At 28.3% G+C, this 18,603-nt stretch overlaps 4 protein-coding genes across 6 annotated transcripts; 2 read left to right on the top strand and 2 right to left on the bottom strand.

Moving 5' to 3' along the window:
- Positions 1 to 605: 605 nt before the first annotated feature.
- Positions 606 to 1,828, bottom strand: LOC105253870. The gene is made up of 3 exons (XM_011262204.3): positions 1,123 to 1,828; positions 955 to 1,050; positions 606 to 768 (listed from the first exon to the last, which is right to left on the bottom strand). The coding sequence occupies exons 1-3, from the start codon at positions 1,589 to 1,591 to the stop codon at positions 719 to 721; spliced, it is 615 nt and encodes a 204-aa protein (XP_011260506.1). The 5' UTR covers positions 1,592 to 1,828; the 3' UTR covers positions 606 to 718.
- Positions 1,829 to 1,849: 21 nt separating this feature from the next.
- Positions 1,850 to 4,399, top strand: LOC105253869 (queuine tRNA-ribosyltransferase catalytic subunit). Its single transcript, XM_011262203.3, has 7 exons — positions 1,850 to 2,195; positions 2,820 to 2,909; positions 2,999 to 3,152; positions 3,242 to 3,374; positions 3,485 to 3,646; positions 3,769 to 3,937; positions 4,019 to 4,399. The coding sequence occupies exons 1-7, from the start codon at positions 1,998 to 2,000 to the stop codon at positions 4,361 to 4,363; spliced, it is 1,251 nt and encodes a 416-aa protein (XP_011260505.1). The 5' UTR covers positions 1,850 to 1,997; the 3' UTR covers positions 4,364 to 4,399.
- Positions 2,768 to 5,961, bottom strand: LOC105253867 (coiled-coil domain-containing protein 25). Of its 3 annotated transcripts, none has more exons than XR_002192669.2 (6): positions 5,810 to 5,961; positions 5,626 to 5,673; positions 5,443 to 5,534; positions 4,956 to 5,338; positions 4,653 to 4,839; positions 2,768 to 2,907 (listed from the first exon to the last, which is right to left on the bottom strand). XR_002192669.2 is itself a non-coding variant. In XM_020028297.2 (5 exons), the coding sequence occupies exons 1-5, from the start codon at positions 5,832 to 5,834 to the stop codon at positions 4,758 to 4,760; spliced, it is 630 nt and encodes a 209-aa protein (XP_019883856.1). In that variant the 5' UTR covers positions 5,835 to 5,961; the 3' UTR covers positions 4,502 to 4,757. The 3 variants fall into 3 exon arrangements, 1 of the variants encoding a protein (XP_019883856.1); XR_002192668.2 differs by lacking the exon at positions 2,768 to 2,907 and adding an exon at positions 2,998 to 3,103; XM_020028297.2 differs by lacking the exon at positions 2,768 to 2,907 and having other exon boundaries at positions 4,502 to 4,839.
- A 2,309-nt stretch (positions 5,962 to 8,270) lies between these two features.
- Positions 8,271 to 11,634, top strand: LOC105253871 (conserved oligomeric Golgi complex subunit 4). Its single transcript, XM_011262205.3, has 10 exons — positions 8,271 to 8,384; positions 8,600 to 8,797; positions 8,895 to 9,269; positions 9,395 to 9,603; positions 9,681 to 9,876; positions 9,956 to 10,203; positions 10,280 to 10,502; positions 10,655 to 10,921; positions 10,992 to 11,177; positions 11,342 to 11,634. The coding sequence occupies exons 1-10, from the start codon at positions 8,322 to 8,324 to the stop codon at positions 11,597 to 11,599; spliced, it is 2,223 nt and encodes a 740-aa protein (XP_011260507.1). The 5' UTR covers positions 8,271 to 8,321; the 3' UTR covers positions 11,600 to 11,634.
- Positions 11,635 to 18,603: the final 6,969 nt, after the last annotated feature.

Here is an 18,603-nt window from a genome sequence, read left to right as displayed (position 1 = left end):
TATATATATATATATATATATATATATATATATATATACACACACATGTGTATGTATATATCTACATATATGATATATACATATATATTAAAAAATATAATAAAAAACTAATATATGAATTAATTTATATCAATAAAAAGTACCTCTCTGTAAAAAAGAAAAATTACTTATATTTATATGTTATATATGGATTTTTTTTATATACATTATCATATTTTTATTATATTTTCTTCCATATCTCATTTCACATATTGTGTGCTAATTTGAAAAATTTATATTATTTAGTTAAATGAGATACTTTCTCAAATCTGACTCCTTGTTATTCATATTTCCTGTATTTTTATACATTTTTATATATTAATGAAATCATCTTTTGAGGTTTTTAAGCTAACGAAAAATAAAAAATTGAGTTTTAAATTTCAATACATACTATTACTCAGTAACTTCCAAAATAATTTGCTAATAATGAAGAATTTGACTTTTAATTTTTTTATGTTTTTTAATGTCAAACGATAATCTTAATTTCTCAACTCTTGTTTTACACAAAAAATTGTTGAATAAGTATACTTTCAAAAATTTGAAATGATAAGAATTGTTCTAAGCATCTACTTATCATTTATATTTGTTATAATATATATAAGATCTATACTAGAAATAATATCATTTTCTTTTCATCTTCTACAGAAGATTTATAGAAGATTCTTCACTTTCCTCTTACTTAACATTTATTTGGACACTTAACTCCATGAAAATTTACATTTCCCGATCCTGTAATACAAAATAAATATAAATTAATAAAAACAGAATAATTATAAATTAACACAAAATAATTATAAATTAATAAAAACACAAATAATATGCTGAAATTGTTCAATATATATATATATATATATATATATATATATATATATATATCTAATTAAATAAATAAAATGGAATGATTTTAAAAACTACCTTTAAGCTCGTATAACAGTGCTGCTTCAGCCCATTCATCAGAACCATCACAACAATCACAATATCCATCATTGACCTTATACGATGGTATTCTTGCTGCAATTTTATGCATTTTCAAATTTTTATGAATATCTGATTACAATAAGATTCAAGATTTTATTACAATACCTGCTGATCTTCTAGAACTAGTCTCACAATTGAAGACACCATTATTGCACGCATTGGTACCTGGTTCATCGCTTCCATCCATCGGACAGTCGCAATAATCATCATTAATTTTCACAAAATCAATTTCCTTTTTTGAAGCAAAACATACGAATTTCCCGTTAATATTAGGAAGATACTTGGCAATATCTTCATTTTGCGTACCACGCAATGACACAGTCAGACCTTCTTTATCACGTATGAGTTTGGAATACTGCGGCTGCTGCCATTTGGAACTTCGCTTGCCAACAATCACCTGATGATTATCTCGTGACGACCCGGCGATCAGTTTGCCCACAGTTTCCCGATTCAGCTCCTTGAAGTAAAACAGCTGATAAAACACGAATATCACAGCGACGACGAAGACACATATCAGCATGTGCTTGAGTTTCTTTCGTAAAAATCGTCGTTTCCAGGACACCTCGATTTTCATATCTGCCGGCTAGTCGTTTCAAAAGTCGTTGCAAAACAAATCTCTCCCCCGAGTGCGTTTCGAACATACATCCGATACAAAATAGTCATAGTGTTTAGAGATTTCTACACCTTACATAAAATTGTAACGTCGAATATTCACAACTGATACCTTGCAGTTCGAATATTAATGTTGACGTGTCTCTTCGAGTTCGATAATTTTATTGCTGTGTAAACACACGCACACACACGCACTATATGCAACATTCAGTAAAAAAAAAATTTAACAAAATATATTTTAAGTGCTGAAAGTGTGCGAAGAAAGCGCAGCTAGAACGAAGACATGTGCAGCAAATTGTGACATAACCTCTTGTTTACTTCGAACAATTGAAAGGGACGTTGAAACATTTAGAGGCATATTTTTTTCTATGTCTAACTTTTTCCACAAAACATATTGTACAGCAGTGAATGCGGGATTTTCTAAATTATCAGAAATGACAAATCAAAAAATTCCATTAACTTTTGAAATATTCTCCGAATGTCAAACCACGAAAGCCAGAACTGGCAGAGTGACACTTGTTCATCATCATGTGAATACGCCGGTATTCATGCCAGTGGGAACTCAGGTTTATAACACTTTTTTTTTTCCTTGCAATTTTGCTTAAATTCTATATATATATATACATATACATATACATACATACATACATACTGTATATATACTATATATATATATATATATATATATATATATATATATATATATATATATATATATATGAGTTGACACAGTTATTCTCTCTTAGCATATAAAATATTAAAAATAAATTCTTAATTTAAATTGAGGTGAAACTTTCATGAAGGATCATTATTTATAACTTTTAATATTTTGTAAAAAACATTACAATTTTGTTAAAAATTCAAACATCTTGACATTTATTAATAAAATCTTATTTTTTTTGCATATTTATATAAAATTTACTTGAAAAAAGACTTTATATTTCACTTATCATTTTATCTCAATTATATTAATTGAAAGATTAATAATACTTATACGTCTTTTTTCACAAAAATTTTTCATATCTAAAGAATAAAGTTATTTCGTTATTTATATTCAATTATGATTACTATATTATTTTATTATTGCATATGTACTGTGTACATATTATATTTCATTACTGTATGTAGTATGTATATATGCATGTATAAATAATAAAATTTAATTTCATCAAACATTGCATAATTTTCAGGGAACATTGAAAGGATTGCTGCCCCAACAACTAGAGCAATTGGATTGTCAAATCATTCTTGGAAATACCTATCATCTTGGAACTAGGCCTGTAAACATAAAAATCATACCCTATCAGTGAAAAAATATTGAAATACAAGTCATTTTAATTACATTATAATAAATTATATATATTGACAGGGTGCAGATGTCCTGCGTAAAGCTGGAGGTTTACACAAATTCATGAATTGGAAAAGAGCTCTTTTAACAGATTCGGGTGGTTTCCAAATGGTTTCCTTGTTACATCTAGCAGAAATAACAGAAGAAGGTGTTAAATTTAAATCACCATATAATGGTATATTTCATGAAATATATATTTTCTAATGTATGTTAAAATAGAGCTTATAAATATAATTTTATTAATTTTTATATAATATTTCACAGAATCTGAGTGCATGTTAACACCTGAACATTCAATTCAAATCCAAAATGCAATTGGCGCTGACATAATTATGCAACTTGATGATGTTGTAAAAAGTACTTTAACTGGTCCAAGAGTAGAAGAAGCAATGCATAGGTACATGCATACCGTTATTTTAAATATATTTTTTAATGTTAGATTATGTGTATTTAAATGTTATCTAACTTATAATTATTCTATTAATCTGACACACTAAATGATTTTAGAACAACACGTTGGTTAGATCGTTGTTTGTCAGCACACGAAAAATCAAATGAGCAAAGTATATTTCCAATCGTGCAAGGTGGTCTTAATCCTGAATTACGATCCGAGAGCGCACGACAATTAATTAAACGAGAAGTGAATGGATATGCCATAGGAGGTTTAAGGTAAATATATTATTAGATTATTGATTAATATAAATAATAAGTTACAAAAGAATAAAAGAATTCTTATATTTAACATAAAAATAAACTTAAAATCTTATATATAATAATAATAATAATTTTAGTGGTGGGGAAAGCAAGGACGATTTTTGGAAAATGGTTCATCTATCAACAAATATTCTTCCAAAGAATAAACCACGATATCTTATGGGTGTTGGATTTGCGGTTGATCTAATTGTATGCAGTGCATTAGGAATCGATATGTATGATTGTGTATTTCCAACGAGAACGGCTGTGAGTATTTTAAAATATGTATTAAGAAGGTTTTGATGCGCAAGATATTAAAAAATTAAAGTGTTGAAATAAAATTTACAGAGATTTGGTTGCGCTTTGGTAAAAACGGGACAGCTCAATTTGAAGCAAGCGCAATATAAAAAAGAATCGATACCAATAGACGAATCGTGTAACTGTAGCACCTGTAAGACTTACACACGCGCTTATCTGCATCAAATCGCTACAGTAGAGACGATATCGTGTCATTTGTTAACTGTTCATAATATTGCATTTCAAATGAAACTAATGCAAGACATCAGAGACAGTATAAAAGAACAAAGATTCCCTAGATTTATACAGGAATACATGTTGGCAGTTTACCCTGATAAAGATTATCCAATATGGATAATTAATGCTTTGGAAGCTGTCAATGTTACTCTATTGTAAAACTTTTGCACTAATATAACTTTTATTCTTATAATTTATTTTTTTAATTATATTAAGATGCAATGTACACAATAATATATATAAATACTTTCCATTTCATGTATATAAACATAAGTTATCATTTGTTATTAATATACAATAATCATGGATTAACTAATATCAGTGTTTTCACATTTGTAAATGAAAAATCAATCTTCTATTATATAAAACAAGTATAGTGTATATTAATTCATACAGTGATGTGTTTTTTTACAGAAGATTTAGTTTAAAATCAGTTAAATAATCATACCTGAAAGAGATTTACATGTTTTATTCTGCCATTTTCTTCTTTTGCACATTTTTTGTTGGAGATGTAGAGAATGAGGCACAATTATAAATAATAATATTAGTTTCATCACATGAAATCATCCGAATCATATCCATTATTTTCCGTATTTGATGTCATATTAGATGTATTAAAGAGAGAATTATAACTTCTAAAAAAATATATAATTATTCTTATATTAGTTAAGTTATTTAAAAATAGTATGTTGTGTACATGCATTAAATAATATCATTAAAATTAAAATATTGATATAAAATCATAGTTTACCTCATCTCTGCTTCTTCCTGACGTTGTTTTTCTTCTGCCTTTTCCCTTTCTTTCTGTTCTCTTAAGAGCTTTTTCTTATCTTCTCGTTCATTTTTATCTCTCTGTTCTCTTTCAGCTCTAAAGTTTACTTCTTCAGAACGTTTCGTCTTATTAAGCCGATTTACAATGGCATTTATTCGCTTGGCAACATGAATCTTACGAACATCTTTGTCTTTATAAAAACCAACTTGGCCAACCTCCATACCTTGTGTTTTTTTCAAATTTGACCACATTGTATATACCACATCAATATCATTCATTTTATTCCCTTCAATGCTGTTTGCTTTTACTAATTGTGCAGCATCTTCCAACACAGTACTAGGAATGTCGTCTATTGTCTGGCCCTATAATTTTGGAGAGAATAAAAAAGAAAACTGACCAATGTTTTATATATCATATTCTTTACCATCAATTAAATAGAGCATCTTTAATCGATAATTAAACTTACATGTCGAAGTCGAAGATATACATGAGCAGAGGAATATTTATCAACATGAAACCATACATCTTCTGGCCAACCCCATTTGATAAGATCTTCATCTATATTAAACAAAATCCAATTAATCGTAAATTAAGTTATAAGAAAAATTTTTTTATTAATTATGAATAATATATAATATTTTCGACTTACTCTCATATTTATCAATTCCCATAAACAAGGTAATAGGTGGCTGTACCACTAAAATACAAACTCAATATATTATTCTAACCTCTCAAAATAATAAAATATTTTATTAATAATTTAAAAATACATATAATACTAATCTCTCATTTATTAAAAATAAAGATAATGTTGAAAAATTAAAAAAAATTACCTTCACTTGTGAAATAATAAACCATTATTGATGAAATTTTCAATTAAAACATACGCAACAGAGTTAGTCGCCAAAAATATTTTTGTAGCGCCTGGTAGCGCCACTGACGATACTACCAGCAGATTTTCCATAAAGGTGCAATTTCATTGACGCTAGAAACCAGCGGCAAATTAAAATCACTACACTTTCTCTAGATATGGCGTCAATAAAATAAAGTTCAAACAGTTTCAACTTTTTCAGTGTGTAAAGCGGCCTTTTCATTGACGCTACTTTTTAGCGTCAATGAAATTGCACCTTAACAATTGGCAGCCCTACGAGATAGGCTGTGCAGCACTGCGCGTATATAAAATAAATTTGAAATCGCTTCTAGCCTAACCATCTTCACGCGATCGACTTTATTTGAATTGCACGGCATCGCATCGAATTATGATGCGGCGCCGATTTGTTCGAACGTAATTCAGGACATCGCGATGCTGTATAAGCGTCGAATGAGCACGAATTGTCACGCAAATATGATAAATCACATCTACTCACCGTTCACCGGCTGTTCCACAGGTCGCTCCACTCGCTCGCCTCGGGACGTCCCATTCCGATCTTGATGCACACGATATCATCAACGCGAACGCGCGACACTTTATTCGGCACTCCCGATATTCGCTCGCATCCGATAATCATCATCAAGGGCGCAAATAACGCGACGCGACTTCGCTCCATCTTCGCGATCGCGCTATCACTGAACTGTGAAAAATAGCTGTCGCGCACTTTCACCGACATATTATGAAAGTCGCGCGATCATCCTTGGACACTTTCGATGCTCTTTCACTCGCGACATTCGTTTCAAAACGGTTAAAAGACGCGAAAAATGCGGACGTACGACGATCCATGTAACTGCGTATGACTCCGATTCACGTATGACGCGTATGACGTAGCAGTGACGCGTATGACGTACAACACGCGCTAACATGGCGGCCGAACCAGTGCGCAGAAACGAATGCGCACTGGTTCGGCCGCCATGTTAGCGCGTGATTGCTACGTCATACGCGTCATACGTGAATCGGAGTCATACGCAGTTACACGGATCGTTGTACGTCCGTATTTTTCGCGTCTTTTAACCGTTTTTAAACGAATATCGCGAGTGAAAGAGCGTCGAAAGTGTCTAAGGATGATCGCGCGACTTTCATAATATGTCGGGGAAAGTGCGCGACAGCTATATTTCACAGTTCAGTGATAGCGCGATCGCGAAGATGGAGCGAAGTCGCGTCGCGTTATTTGCGCCCTTGATGATGATTATCGGATGCGAGCGAATATCGGGAGTGCCGAATAAAGTGTCGCGCGTTCGCGTTGATGATATCGTGTGCATCAAGATCGGAATGGGACGTCCCGAGGCGAGCGAGTGGAGCGGCCTGTGGAACAGCCGGCGAACGGTGAGTAGATGTGATTTATCATATTTGCGTGACAATTCGTGCTCATTCGACGCTTATACAGCATCGCGATGTCCCGAATTACGTTCGAACAAATCGGCGCCGCATCATAATTCGATGCGATGCCGTGCAATTCAAATAAAGTCGATCGCGTGAAGATGGTTAGGCTAGAAGCGATTTCAAATTTATTTTATATACGCGCAGTGCTGCACAGCCTATCTCGTAGGGCTGCCAACTGTTAAGGTGCAATTTCATTGACGCTAAAAAGTAGCGTCAACCATTGGTTGAACAAAGAAGTAAGTAGTTGCTTCATTGTTCAACCAATGGTTGACGCTACTTTTTAGCGTCGATGAAATTGCACCTTTACACACTGAAAAAGTTGAAACTGTTTGAACTTTATTTTATTGACGCCATATCTAGAGAAAGTCTAGTGTTTTTAATTTGCCGCTGGTTTCTAGCGTCAATGAAATTGCACCTTAAAGCATCGTCCACAATGAGATTTTAAGGAGACTTTAGGCGTAAGACTTAAGAAATTGACCAATCACAGTCAAGTATTAAGAGAATATTCAATTGTGATTGGTCAATTTCTTAAGTCTTACGCCTTAAAGCCTGGAGCACATAAAAAAACTTAGACAGTAAACTTAAAACTTAAACGAATCGACCAATCACAGTCGAGCAATAAGGCAGAGGCTGCCTTATTGTTCGACTGTGATTGGTCGATTCGTTTAAGTCTTAAGTTTACTGTCTAAGTTTTTTTATGTGCTCCAGGCTTAAGTCTCCTTAAAATCTCATTGTAGACGCCGCATAAAAGCTACAGGTTGATTGGCTACAAATTTCTTGGCCAGATGAGAGACGTCATGTCATGGCGGCCCGTCATGTCAGTCTTCTCTCCGATTGTCTCTGATTGTGTCAACTGTCAACTTGCGTGATGTTTGTGGAAATCACTCGTTAAATGATAAATAATAAATGATAAATAATTAAAATGATGTATAATCTATAAATATCGATCAAAAATATAACTTTAGTATATACTGTAAGATATATATAAAATAATTGAATTAATAATATGCAAAAGCATTATCCATAATAATATGGATTTACCAGTAAATGAGGAAAATCTACAAAAAATATTGGAAAAATTATCTGAAGATGAGGTTTAAATTCGTTATTTATTTTTAATTAATATATGCGAATTTTTGTGCGCAAATTATATTTTGTAAATTTATCACTTATATATTGTAATTAAAAGCTACATTTATTTTACATTTATTGCTATTGAATATAAATAACTATCCATGTATACATTATAATTTTCTTTAGATATTTATTGTTAATTTATGATATATTTAATAAAAAAATATGATAACAGGTTTCTATTAAAGAAAATCTGGACACAATTCTTAGTCGACAATGTCATATAGAAGCAAAACTACAAAATATTGGGAAAGTATTGCCAAATGTCATAGTAATACATACAGAAGGAGAAAAGTTTCGTGATATGATTACTCGTACTAATGAGTTAGCTAAGAACGTTAGTGCCAAAGTAAGACAATTGGATTTAGCAAGAGTAAGTGATCAATATTGTGATCAATATTATATTTAAATAAAAATTTATAGTTTGTAATTTTGTATGAATTAATAAATATTATAATTTTGCTTAATAGAGCAGAGTATGTGAATGCCAAAGTAGAGTAAATGATATACTAGATTTGCAATTATGCAGTGAAGGAGTAGCAACTGCACTCCGCAATGAAGATTATGAGCAGGGTGCTGCTCATGTGCATCGTTATTTAGCAATGGATCAACAATTGCTGGAAAGAACAGCTGAGGATGTATCAGAAGATCATATTAGTATCAGTAGTTCTTTGATCACTTTGCAACAAGCTGCAATGGAATTGAGAGCTGTTGTTACACATAAATTTGATGAAGCAGTAAAATCTGAAGATTTGGCATCTGTTGAGAGATTTTTCAAGATATTTCCATTATTAGGGATGCATTTAGAAGGACTAAAGAAATTTTGCAGTTACTTGTGTACTAAAGTATGATATATTAAATATATTTAAAATTACATATATAATATATTTGAAATACACATATTTTAAATATAATAATAAAGTCTTTATTAAAAAAGAATGATGACTGAAGCCTTTATTTTTAATATTAGCTACAAGAGACTTCACAGAAGAATCTACATGCAGCACTAGAAATTAAAAATAATGATAAGAGAGCAGATGTTATTTTTGCTGACACTATGACTCTCTTATTTGAAGGAATTGCACGTATTGTAGAAGTACATCAACCAATCATTGAAACTTATTATGGGCCAGGTAGACTTTCAATGACAATCTTGATTTTACAAAAAGAATGTGATAGGTAAGCTTATTTAGTAGAATGCATATCAAAAATTTATATATTTTAAATCATTTTTAATTTATATATTCTATATTTAGACAGGTCAAGAAGATTATTACAGTATTTACAAAACATAGATGTATATCTAAAAATGTACAAATGGTAAATGAATATTTACGCAAACCAAATCCTGAAAAATTTGATCCTAAAGAGCTTGATATCCGTTTGGGAGAAATTACTATAATGCATTCAAGAGCAGAACTTTATATACGTTTCTTGAAAAGAAGGATTAAGGTGGAAAATTATTATCTATCTTGCTATATATTATATAATTAACAATTTAAACATATATATAGATAAAATATATTTACAGAATGATATAGAGATCAGTACTACAGATGAAACACAACGTATAGAATTGTTAAATGATTTTGAAACAGCTATGAACAATTCTGAGTTAGCACATGGAATGCAGGAGCTACTCGGCGCTTATCTCGCATTAGAAAGATATTTCCTGGAGGAGAGCGTGAATAAGGCTTTGGGAATGGATACATTAGATCCAGATCAGCAAACTTCCAGTATGGTTGATGATGTTTTCTTTATAGTACAGAAATGCATACGGTATATATGACTAGACTTACAAATACAATATAATGATAATACTAATTGAAAAAATAATAATACAATTTTGCTGCAGACGTGCTATGTCGAGTTGGAGTATAGATGGTGTCTGCGCCGTCGTCAATATGGCTTGCGGCATCTTGGAAGGTGAATTTGCAAACAAATTGAGAAACAGACTACGTCAAGGTTATCCAGCAGGTTACTTGGATCTAGCACAAGCATACAGCGCTCTTCAAACAAGTATACAACATGGTCGTTTGCAAACTTCGGACACGGAATATGCTCGCCTTACATTCTTGGTAAAGTAAACTTTACAATTTATTCGTAAGACACAATATAATATAATAACAAACTTGTATAATATATAATAGTCATATTTATTAAAATGTATTTTTACACAATTTTTACTATATATCTATAATTATTATTTATGTTTTTTTTTATGATTTAGGCATATTTAAATAACACTGATGTAAGCACAGAGTATGTAGAAACATTATGCAAAAGTCTCAGTGCAGAAATAGATGCAACATTTCCCAATATGCAAAAGAAGGATAGAGGGAAAATCGACAGTTGTTTAACCAGTCTAAAAGCAATTATACTGATTTTACGAGGCATTGTTGATTGTGGTCTAGAACAGTTACGTGTTAGTGCTGTAAAACCCAGAGTTACTCCTTGGGTTGATGCATTTTTATCTATAGATCATCATATTAATGAAGTATGTATTTTATAACAGAAAAATATAAAAAATTTTTTTTATTTTTAAATACAATGATTGATACACACAGGATGAATTGTTGAGATATGAAACAGATGAGCCATTTGTACAAACATTAATTATGAACCTAGAAGGTCTACTTCAAGGATTCAAAGATAGTTTAACACTCTCCAATTATGATGCACTTATTGGACTTTTAACTGCAGAAGTTACAGCCCGTTTAGAGAAAGTGGTCTTAAAATCGACTTTTAATCGAGTACGTACACTAATTTTAAATTATTATTTCATAATTTTTTTAAAAATAATATTTTCATAAATAGTTTTATTTAGTCTTATAAGCACATAAATATATCGTAAATAGCTTGTATTTTTTAAATGCAGTTTATTAATAAAATGTTGAAATAAATTTGAACATTTTAGGCAGGAGGTTTAATATTAGATAAAGAAATAAGATCATTAGCCAGTTATTTGGCAGCTGCCACATCATGGTCAGTGAGAGACAAATTTGCGCGTTTAACACAGATTGCTACTATTCTGAGCATAGAGAAAGTGGAGGAACTCGTTGATTATTGCGGTGCGGATGCGATAGCCTGGCGATTAACACCATTGGAAGTTCGACGTATCGCTTCTCTAAGGATAGATTTTCGTCCAGAAGACATTAAGAAATTAAAATTGTAACTTTCTTTTGTTATCTTTTATTTTTTTTGTATCAAACATTCAGTAATATGTAAAAATCAAATATTTGTATATTATATTTCATATGTGTGTGTATGGTGTGTGTGTGTATTCTTATGGAATAAAATATAAAAGAATATATAATAAATGCATATAATAAATATATTTAAAATAAGATAATAAATATAAAATTTTATATATATATATATATATATATATATATATATATATGTGTGTGTGTGTAAATGTCTATATTCTTTCATTTTATAATATATGTATATCATAATTTTTATAATATAATTCTTTTCATGTAATAAGCTTTATAAAATATAAATAAAAGATAAATAGGCTTTATAAAATTTTGCATTTATATTAAGTCACAAATTTTTCATTTAAATAAAAACTTACAATTACATATTTAAACTATATATTTCTCTTAAGCTTTTCTCTGATTACTAATTGTACGAGATAGTGTTAAAGACGGTCAGTTATGGATAAATTTTCGTCACAGTCAAATAAGCTCGATGAGTTCGTAAATAATTAAAAAATAACATTACCAAACGTATTAAACAAAAACAAACATACGAACATTTTATTATACAGAAATACTGTTTTATTATCGAGAATAGAAAGTTCTCTCAATAGAAAATCGAGTATAGAGTATATCAGTCAGTTTTTTTAAGTAATTGTTGCATGTATGTATAAAATTTAATAATATGATTCTTGTAATTCTAAAGGATTTATAAAGCATTAAGATGTTACAAAAATACAAACTTTGCAAATATTTTAAATGCTTCTTCCTTTATATAAAATATGCTTTCGAATGTTCCACTAATTATTATATAGAATTATATGGTCTTAAACAATTTGACAACTGTTGAATAGAATGGAAAATGTTTCTTACACTATACATTTCTTGCTAAATTTAGTTTTTGAAACATTTTATATTCATAAATACGTCACAGTACTAATATAAAGAATAATAATGAAATGGCACGCAAGAATTCTCAATTGTGTCATTTCGGCCGCCAAAACGTCATTTTTGATGTCTTATTTTGCAACGTGAAGCGTTGTATGCAAATTTTTGATATGTGATTATTTGTTATTGATTTTATCATGTAATATTTAATGCACATCTAACTGTATTTTATTTTATAACAATATATTAATTTTTATAAATATTTCTTTGATTAAAGAAAATGTATTTTTGATAAAAACTATTAGATGTTGAGTTAAAAAATATATTGAAAAAAACAACAGTATAATAATTGCATTAACTGATAACAGTATTTAATATTGATAGACTTATTCATTGTTTCAGTTACCAATAGAACATGGTCATACTGCCTATAAATAATTGTTCTGATATAATCCTTAAAATTATATGAGAAGAACTTAAGACTTTGTTTTAATAATTATTATCGATAAAGTTTCAAAGAGATATTTCAAATATCACTTTATAAGTATTATAACTAATATACATATATCATTGATTAACAGAGATATTTAATATTATGGATTGTGATAATGGATAGTTCCGCAAAAAGTATATACTTCTTTTTGGAGATTAATTGCAACTTTCACCTGTACATAAGTATCCATCTTTTATTAAATTATCAAAACTAGAAGTTGAGAAGTATATTGCTACAGTGTGGGTTCTATAAATTTATGGTCTTTATCTGTTTTTCAGTTATGGTGATTTAATATGCGACAACAAGAAGATAATTCTTATCGAGATATATTAACAATAGTTCGAGTTAGAATGATAACAGACTTAAATGTATCTATTTTTTAGAAACAGGAATGTCAATTTTAGAGGAATTAATTGTGACGGCTTATTATAAGAATTATGTAATTATTTGCAAAGCTTATCAATAAGTACAGTTTGTATATTTCTAATTTATGCATTATGTGATATTTTGAATATTGCAATGTTAAATCATATTTCTTCGAATGAGATAAAACTTGTTGCTTAAGATCGGACAAAATGTGTACCATATTTAAAGAAAAAAGTTATAAAGATATTAAATGAAGATGATGAAGATAGTTCCCAAAGAGCTGGAATTAGCAAGAATCGTAACTGCAAAATTAATAGCACATATAATGATTAGAAGAAATATCAATATTAATTAGGTCTTGTAAATGGTAAGATTGGTACATTGGTACAATTGGTACAATAAAAAAAATATTACTGTCTAACTTTTATTTACTACACAATTTCAATATTTAAAAAATGATAACCCTGTCAATAAAGTAAAAGCTGTTTGGCAATTATTGTAACTAATATTGTTTATTATCCAATAATATCGATTGACTATGCTATCAGACTATATTATCAGTATTTTATGTTATTTGGAGAAAATTTTCTAGATTTTCATCTAAATGCAATTATTGTTTATTTTATTTTTTATGTATATAATTCAAGTGTGTGGTATCTTTATCTGTATCTCAGATATAAAGAAGTGATATCTTTTATTAAAATATCTAAGATAATGTAATTAATGTGCACTGAGTACAATTTTTTCAAACCATAGCAATTTACTGGCCGGCTATTCTAATCGGTCAATTTCAATTATAATCGACCCCGCAACCTATAGTGTAATACGAATTTAAAAGCGTATTTAATGAGCGCGGCATTCATAAATATTATATGTCTTTGTTTAACTTTTAGCGAACAACAAGGATAAGATGATCTGCGAGCATTGCAATCATTAAATGGAACGCAGCCATAATTAACATTGGTCGATTGACATTGACATTGTGGATACGGCTTATTCGTTATTGTTGTCAAATGAATACATGCTTATTTTCTGTAATTCTTTGTTCCAGTGTATTATTTTTATATATCCTAAATTGTTTTAAATATTATCTTAAAAGTATCTAGATAAAATATTTAACTAATTCATCTTTTACCTAGATACTCAAACCGAATTATCTTATCTGAGATACACGAATATATGATTTATCTAATCTGTATCTAGATTATTTTAAGTTATATAAGCGCAACACTGGTTATTACATTTACGAAACAATAAATAATGCATGCTAGTAATGCAGTAATTCAAATATGTATATGTATATTATGCTATTTTCATGAAGTGCTATTTTGAGCAAATATCGGAAAATGATCGGAAAATAAAAACAGATGTGCTATCAATTAATTTAAAAGATTGCGAGAATATGATTATTACGTTTTCTTTATTTCGGTTTCTCTTTCTCTTCTGTTTTTTTTCTTATGAAGTTGCACCATTTGAAGGTTACAATAATTTAAATACTAAAAGAAACGTTGGAAGAATTTTTTCAAAGATTCTAAATTATTTATACCATTTTATTTAGGACTGTTAATAATTATTTGTAATAATTTTAATGTTATTTGTAATTGTATTGCTTACAAATTATGTTATATTAATAATAATGTATTATATGAGTGTTCATTCGGATACATTTTGTATCTAGTAAGGAGATATGAAATAGAGAGAAAATACAGAAACTAAAAATATAATAATTGCAGTATCGATTATCTTGGTAATTTACATCTACGTTATTGTTTAATATTTTAACGCTGTTAAAGCAACGATATAATCAAATGTCGTCTTATTATACTATTAATGTACATACATGTAACATTAGCACGCTAATCACTTTCAACTTGGAATACATATAATAGTTAACATATAGAATTGTCACAGTTTGCGATCATGGTCGACACTATTGAAAAGGTTTTAAAACCTTTTTTCTTAATCTTTTGTTTCTTTGGTTTTGAAATTTTTAGGAATAGCTCGAGTTATTTAAGATTTTGCTTGAACATCTTTTTTATAATAATTCCGTGGAGTGTTTATGCTTGTGCCTTATATTATATGATAATTTTTGGAGCGAATTATTTATTCAAAGATTATTTGAGAATTATCGTAAAAGTGATAAATTTGTTCGTACAAATAATAGCTACAATCACCACTATTCGCAAACGTGAGGTATGCATTTTTTCTTTGTGAATGTGTTATAATAACTTACTGTATTATTTACAGTGAAGTAAATAATACGAAATATGATTTCTCTAAATTCAAAATTATTTTTATTAAAATTATACACATTATAATAACAAAAAACGAACAGTTCCTCATCGAATCCCGAATAGACATGAGGCGCACAGTGGTATACTATATTAATAATTGTAAAAAAGCACGGAATCTGGTGTGTTATGCTTCTAACTATTAATTTAAGCAAAAAAGCTTATTTACGTGTAATATCTTTCGGTATTTATTTTATTATTTTTACTCGATTTGCTAGATCTGCTGTGACGTCGCATAGCATAACTATAGTATATATTTAATAGTATATTTAATAGTATATATTTAATTGACTGTTTGAAGCAGAGTGCTTGCTGGACCTCCGCGGGATGCAGTTTAGCGTCATCTGCGCATCGAGAATTAAATTCGTTTAATATAACGCGTCACTATCTGTGATATATATTGTTAACATCGCGCTGAAGAAGGATCACAGGATGATCCGAAACGTTCGCTTTTTGTTATTATAATGTGTTTTTTAATAAACTAATATTAAAAAAAGAAAGAAGTGTTGCTTCCCTGCGCTCCAACTACGGCGCGTTCTTATGCCATTTTCTTTTTTCATTTTTTGATTATGTGAGCCAAGTCTCTAATTATTAAAATTATTTTTATTATTTGTTATCTTGTTATTAGTTATCTGGTAAAATTAAATTAAATTATATTTGACAAAATTTAATTTGATTAAATATGAAATAAATAATCTATTGTTTTATTTATAGAACGTGTAAAATGTATATAATGTATAATGTGTAAAACGTGTAAAATGAATATAATGTATAATGTGTATAAAATAATCTTATGTTTTTCAAATACAATTTTACTTTCACTTATTGGATCATTAAAAAAACCAAAATTACATATATTTAATTAATAAATTTTGCTTTGTATATCTTATATATTTCATATAAATAAATATAATATATATTTAATGAGATTTTTATGATACACACACAATATACACACATAACGCACATATATTACATTGTTACTAAATATATTAATATATATTTTATGCACATATCAAGAAACACATTTATAATATTATATATTTTCTCACATTTATATTATTATATATTTTCTTATTATTACTATTCTTAGAAACTCTATATGTGTGTGAAAAATCTCGGTCTCGTAGACGATACGTTAAAATTGCTTAGAATATCAAAGGATTATTGTAAAATGCGAAATTCGATAAAATGGATATTGATTATATGGTTTATGATACTTTGCATTTGGTGGATAAATAACTATTTTTGGGTCATGAAAGAATTTCAAGATATAAGTATCGCTATGCTTATCATTTGCAGTGTATCTTATTTTGAACATCTCAATTTATTGATGGATATAATGATTATATTTCTTTTAAGGTTTGTACAAGTTGTTCCTTTTTTTGAAATTATGTAAGCATTATTGAAAAATTTGAATAATTTACTTTTATTAATTTTTAAATGTATATAAATATATATATTTAAATATATGTACATATATATACATTTACATATTTGTGTGTAAAAATGCTATTGTAAAAATGTCACAAAAGATGTTGTATTTTTATAAAATAATATACTGTGAATTTAATAAGAATTGAAACATGCTCCTAATTTGTAACAAATATAAACAAAACAGTTCAATAAGTATATTATATTCTTGAATGTTGCTTTATTTCTTTAAATTACAGATGCATTGATACTAGATTCGATAAAATCAATGAATGTATTGAACAATTATCAGAGACAGAAAAATGTGGATTGAGATGCACTTGGAAAAAATCTTCTGTTAATCGCTACTATGTCCAAAGCAGTAAAAATCGCAAGCATATATTATGGATTTCAATGTAAATTGATATATCTTAAAATGAAAATCAGCAAAATTGGAAGAATTATTTTAACAAAAAAGATAATTTTATTAATCTAAAAATGTATAAATATGTTGCATTTTATTGTATTACAATTTTATTAACACAATTTCTATTTAATTTGTGGTAATTTTGTGTATATTAAAAAAAATCTGTTTTTTTTCTCAAAGTTTATATAATTGCAAATTTTTTAATTTTTTTACGTAATGTAAGAATAAACATTACTTTTACTGAGCTTTATGGCAAAATAATTATTTCAATGTAAGTAATAAATGTGTGTGTGTGTATAGATATTTAATAAACCCTGTGATTATATATCTCTGATCGTATTTAATTTTAAATAAATAAACATTGTATGCATGCACTTCTTATTGTTAGAAGAAATAGATCAGTGATTATATTTTTTTTGTTGATGTTTTTTAAATATATTTATCTAATAATATAATATTTTTTAGGCATCTTCATTTGGAACTTTGCCGAATAGCTCGCAATATAAATGATTTTTTTGGAACGCACATGACCCTACAAACGATATTCCAGTCTGTTTATTTGACCGCAATAATTTATTATCAATATCGTATATTATTATGCTATACTAAAATTTATAAAGACAGTGAAAAAAGTAAATCAGAATTTTTAATTAATATTATATTCATTAGCATTGATTTAATAAAATTTGTAACATTAAATTATATTTGTGAAAGCGTTAGCATCAAGGTAAGCTGTCATATAATTTTTAGATAAATTATTAAAAAAATTATTTTTATGATATGTATGTGTATACGATTTTCCAACTTAATCTGATATTCAATCTCTTCAATAAGTAATATTAAATTTACAATAAATTAGTAAAATATTTAAGTTAAAAAAAATAAGAAAATAAATACTTCTCATTTTTTAAATAAAGAATCTGAGAATTTTTTTTTATAACAATTAATAATTTATTCAAATAAATTTGCAATTCTCGAAATTCATATAATTATTATGAATGAAAATATAATTCTTAAGTAAAACCAATTTTATCGTATAATTAATTTTATATTATTTCAGACGAAGAAATCCATGTACATACTTCATAAATTGACGCA

Source organism: Camponotus floridanus, unplaced genomic scaffold, assembly GCF_003227725.1.
Source record: "Camponotus floridanus strain SB8 unplaced genomic scaffold, Cflo_v7.5 scaffold81, whole genome shotgun sequence".
Lineage (NCBI taxonomy): Eukaryota > Metazoa > Arthropoda > Insecta > Hymenoptera > Formicidae > Camponotus > Camponotus floridanus.
Note: the sequence above shows the minus strand (reverse complement) of the source record. Positions and strands in the feature narration are given on the sequence as shown.

Bases quoted from the DNA above. Each gene is read 5' to 3' on its own strand.
- LOC105253870 (XM_011262204.3), bottom strand. From the start codon at position 1,591: ATGAAAATCGAGGTGTCCTGGAAACGACGATTTTTACGAAAGAAACTC. The intron at 1,051-1,122 runs GTATTGTAATAA...ATAAAATTGCAG, and splicing joins TAGTTCTAGAAGATCAGCAG to CAAGAATACCATCGTATAAG. The intron at 769-954 runs GTAGTTTTTAAA...TTTGTATTACAG, and splicing joins ACTGTTATACGAGCTTAAAG to GATCGGGAAATGTAAATTTT.
- LOC105253869 (XM_011262203.3), top strand. From the start codon at position 1,998: ATGTCTAACTTTTTCCACAAAACATATTGTACAGCAGTGAATGCGGGA. The intron at 2,196-2,819 runs GTTTATAACACT...CATAATTTTCAG, and splicing joins TCATGCCAGTGGGAACTCAG to GGAACATTGAAAGGATTGCT. The intron at 3,647-3,768 runs GTAAATATATTA...TAATAATTTTAG, and splicing joins TATGCCATAGGAGGTTTAAG to TGGTGGGGAAAGCAAGGACG.
- LOC105253867 (XM_020028297.2), bottom strand. From the start codon at position 5,834: ATGGTTTATTATTTCACAAGTGAAG. The intron at 5,535-5,625 runs GTAAGTCGAAAA...TGTTTAATATAG, and splicing joins GGGAATTGATAAATATGAGA to ATGAAGATCTTATCAAATGG. The intron at 5,339-5,442 runs GTAAGTTTAATT...CCAAAATTATAG, and splicing joins TATATCTTCGACTTCGACAT to GGCCAGACAATAGACGACAT.
- LOC105253871 (XM_011262205.3), top strand. From the start codon at position 8,322: ATGGATTTACCAGTAAATGAGGAAAATCTACAAAAAATATTGGAAAAA. The intron at 8,385-8,599 runs GTTTAAATTCGT...ATATGATAACAG, and splicing joins AAAAATTATCTGAAGATGAG to GTTTCTATTAAAGAAAATCT. The intron at 10,503-10,654 runs GTAAAGTAAACT...TTTATGATTTAG, and splicing joins ATGCTCGCCTTACATTCTTG to GCATATTTAAATAACACTGA.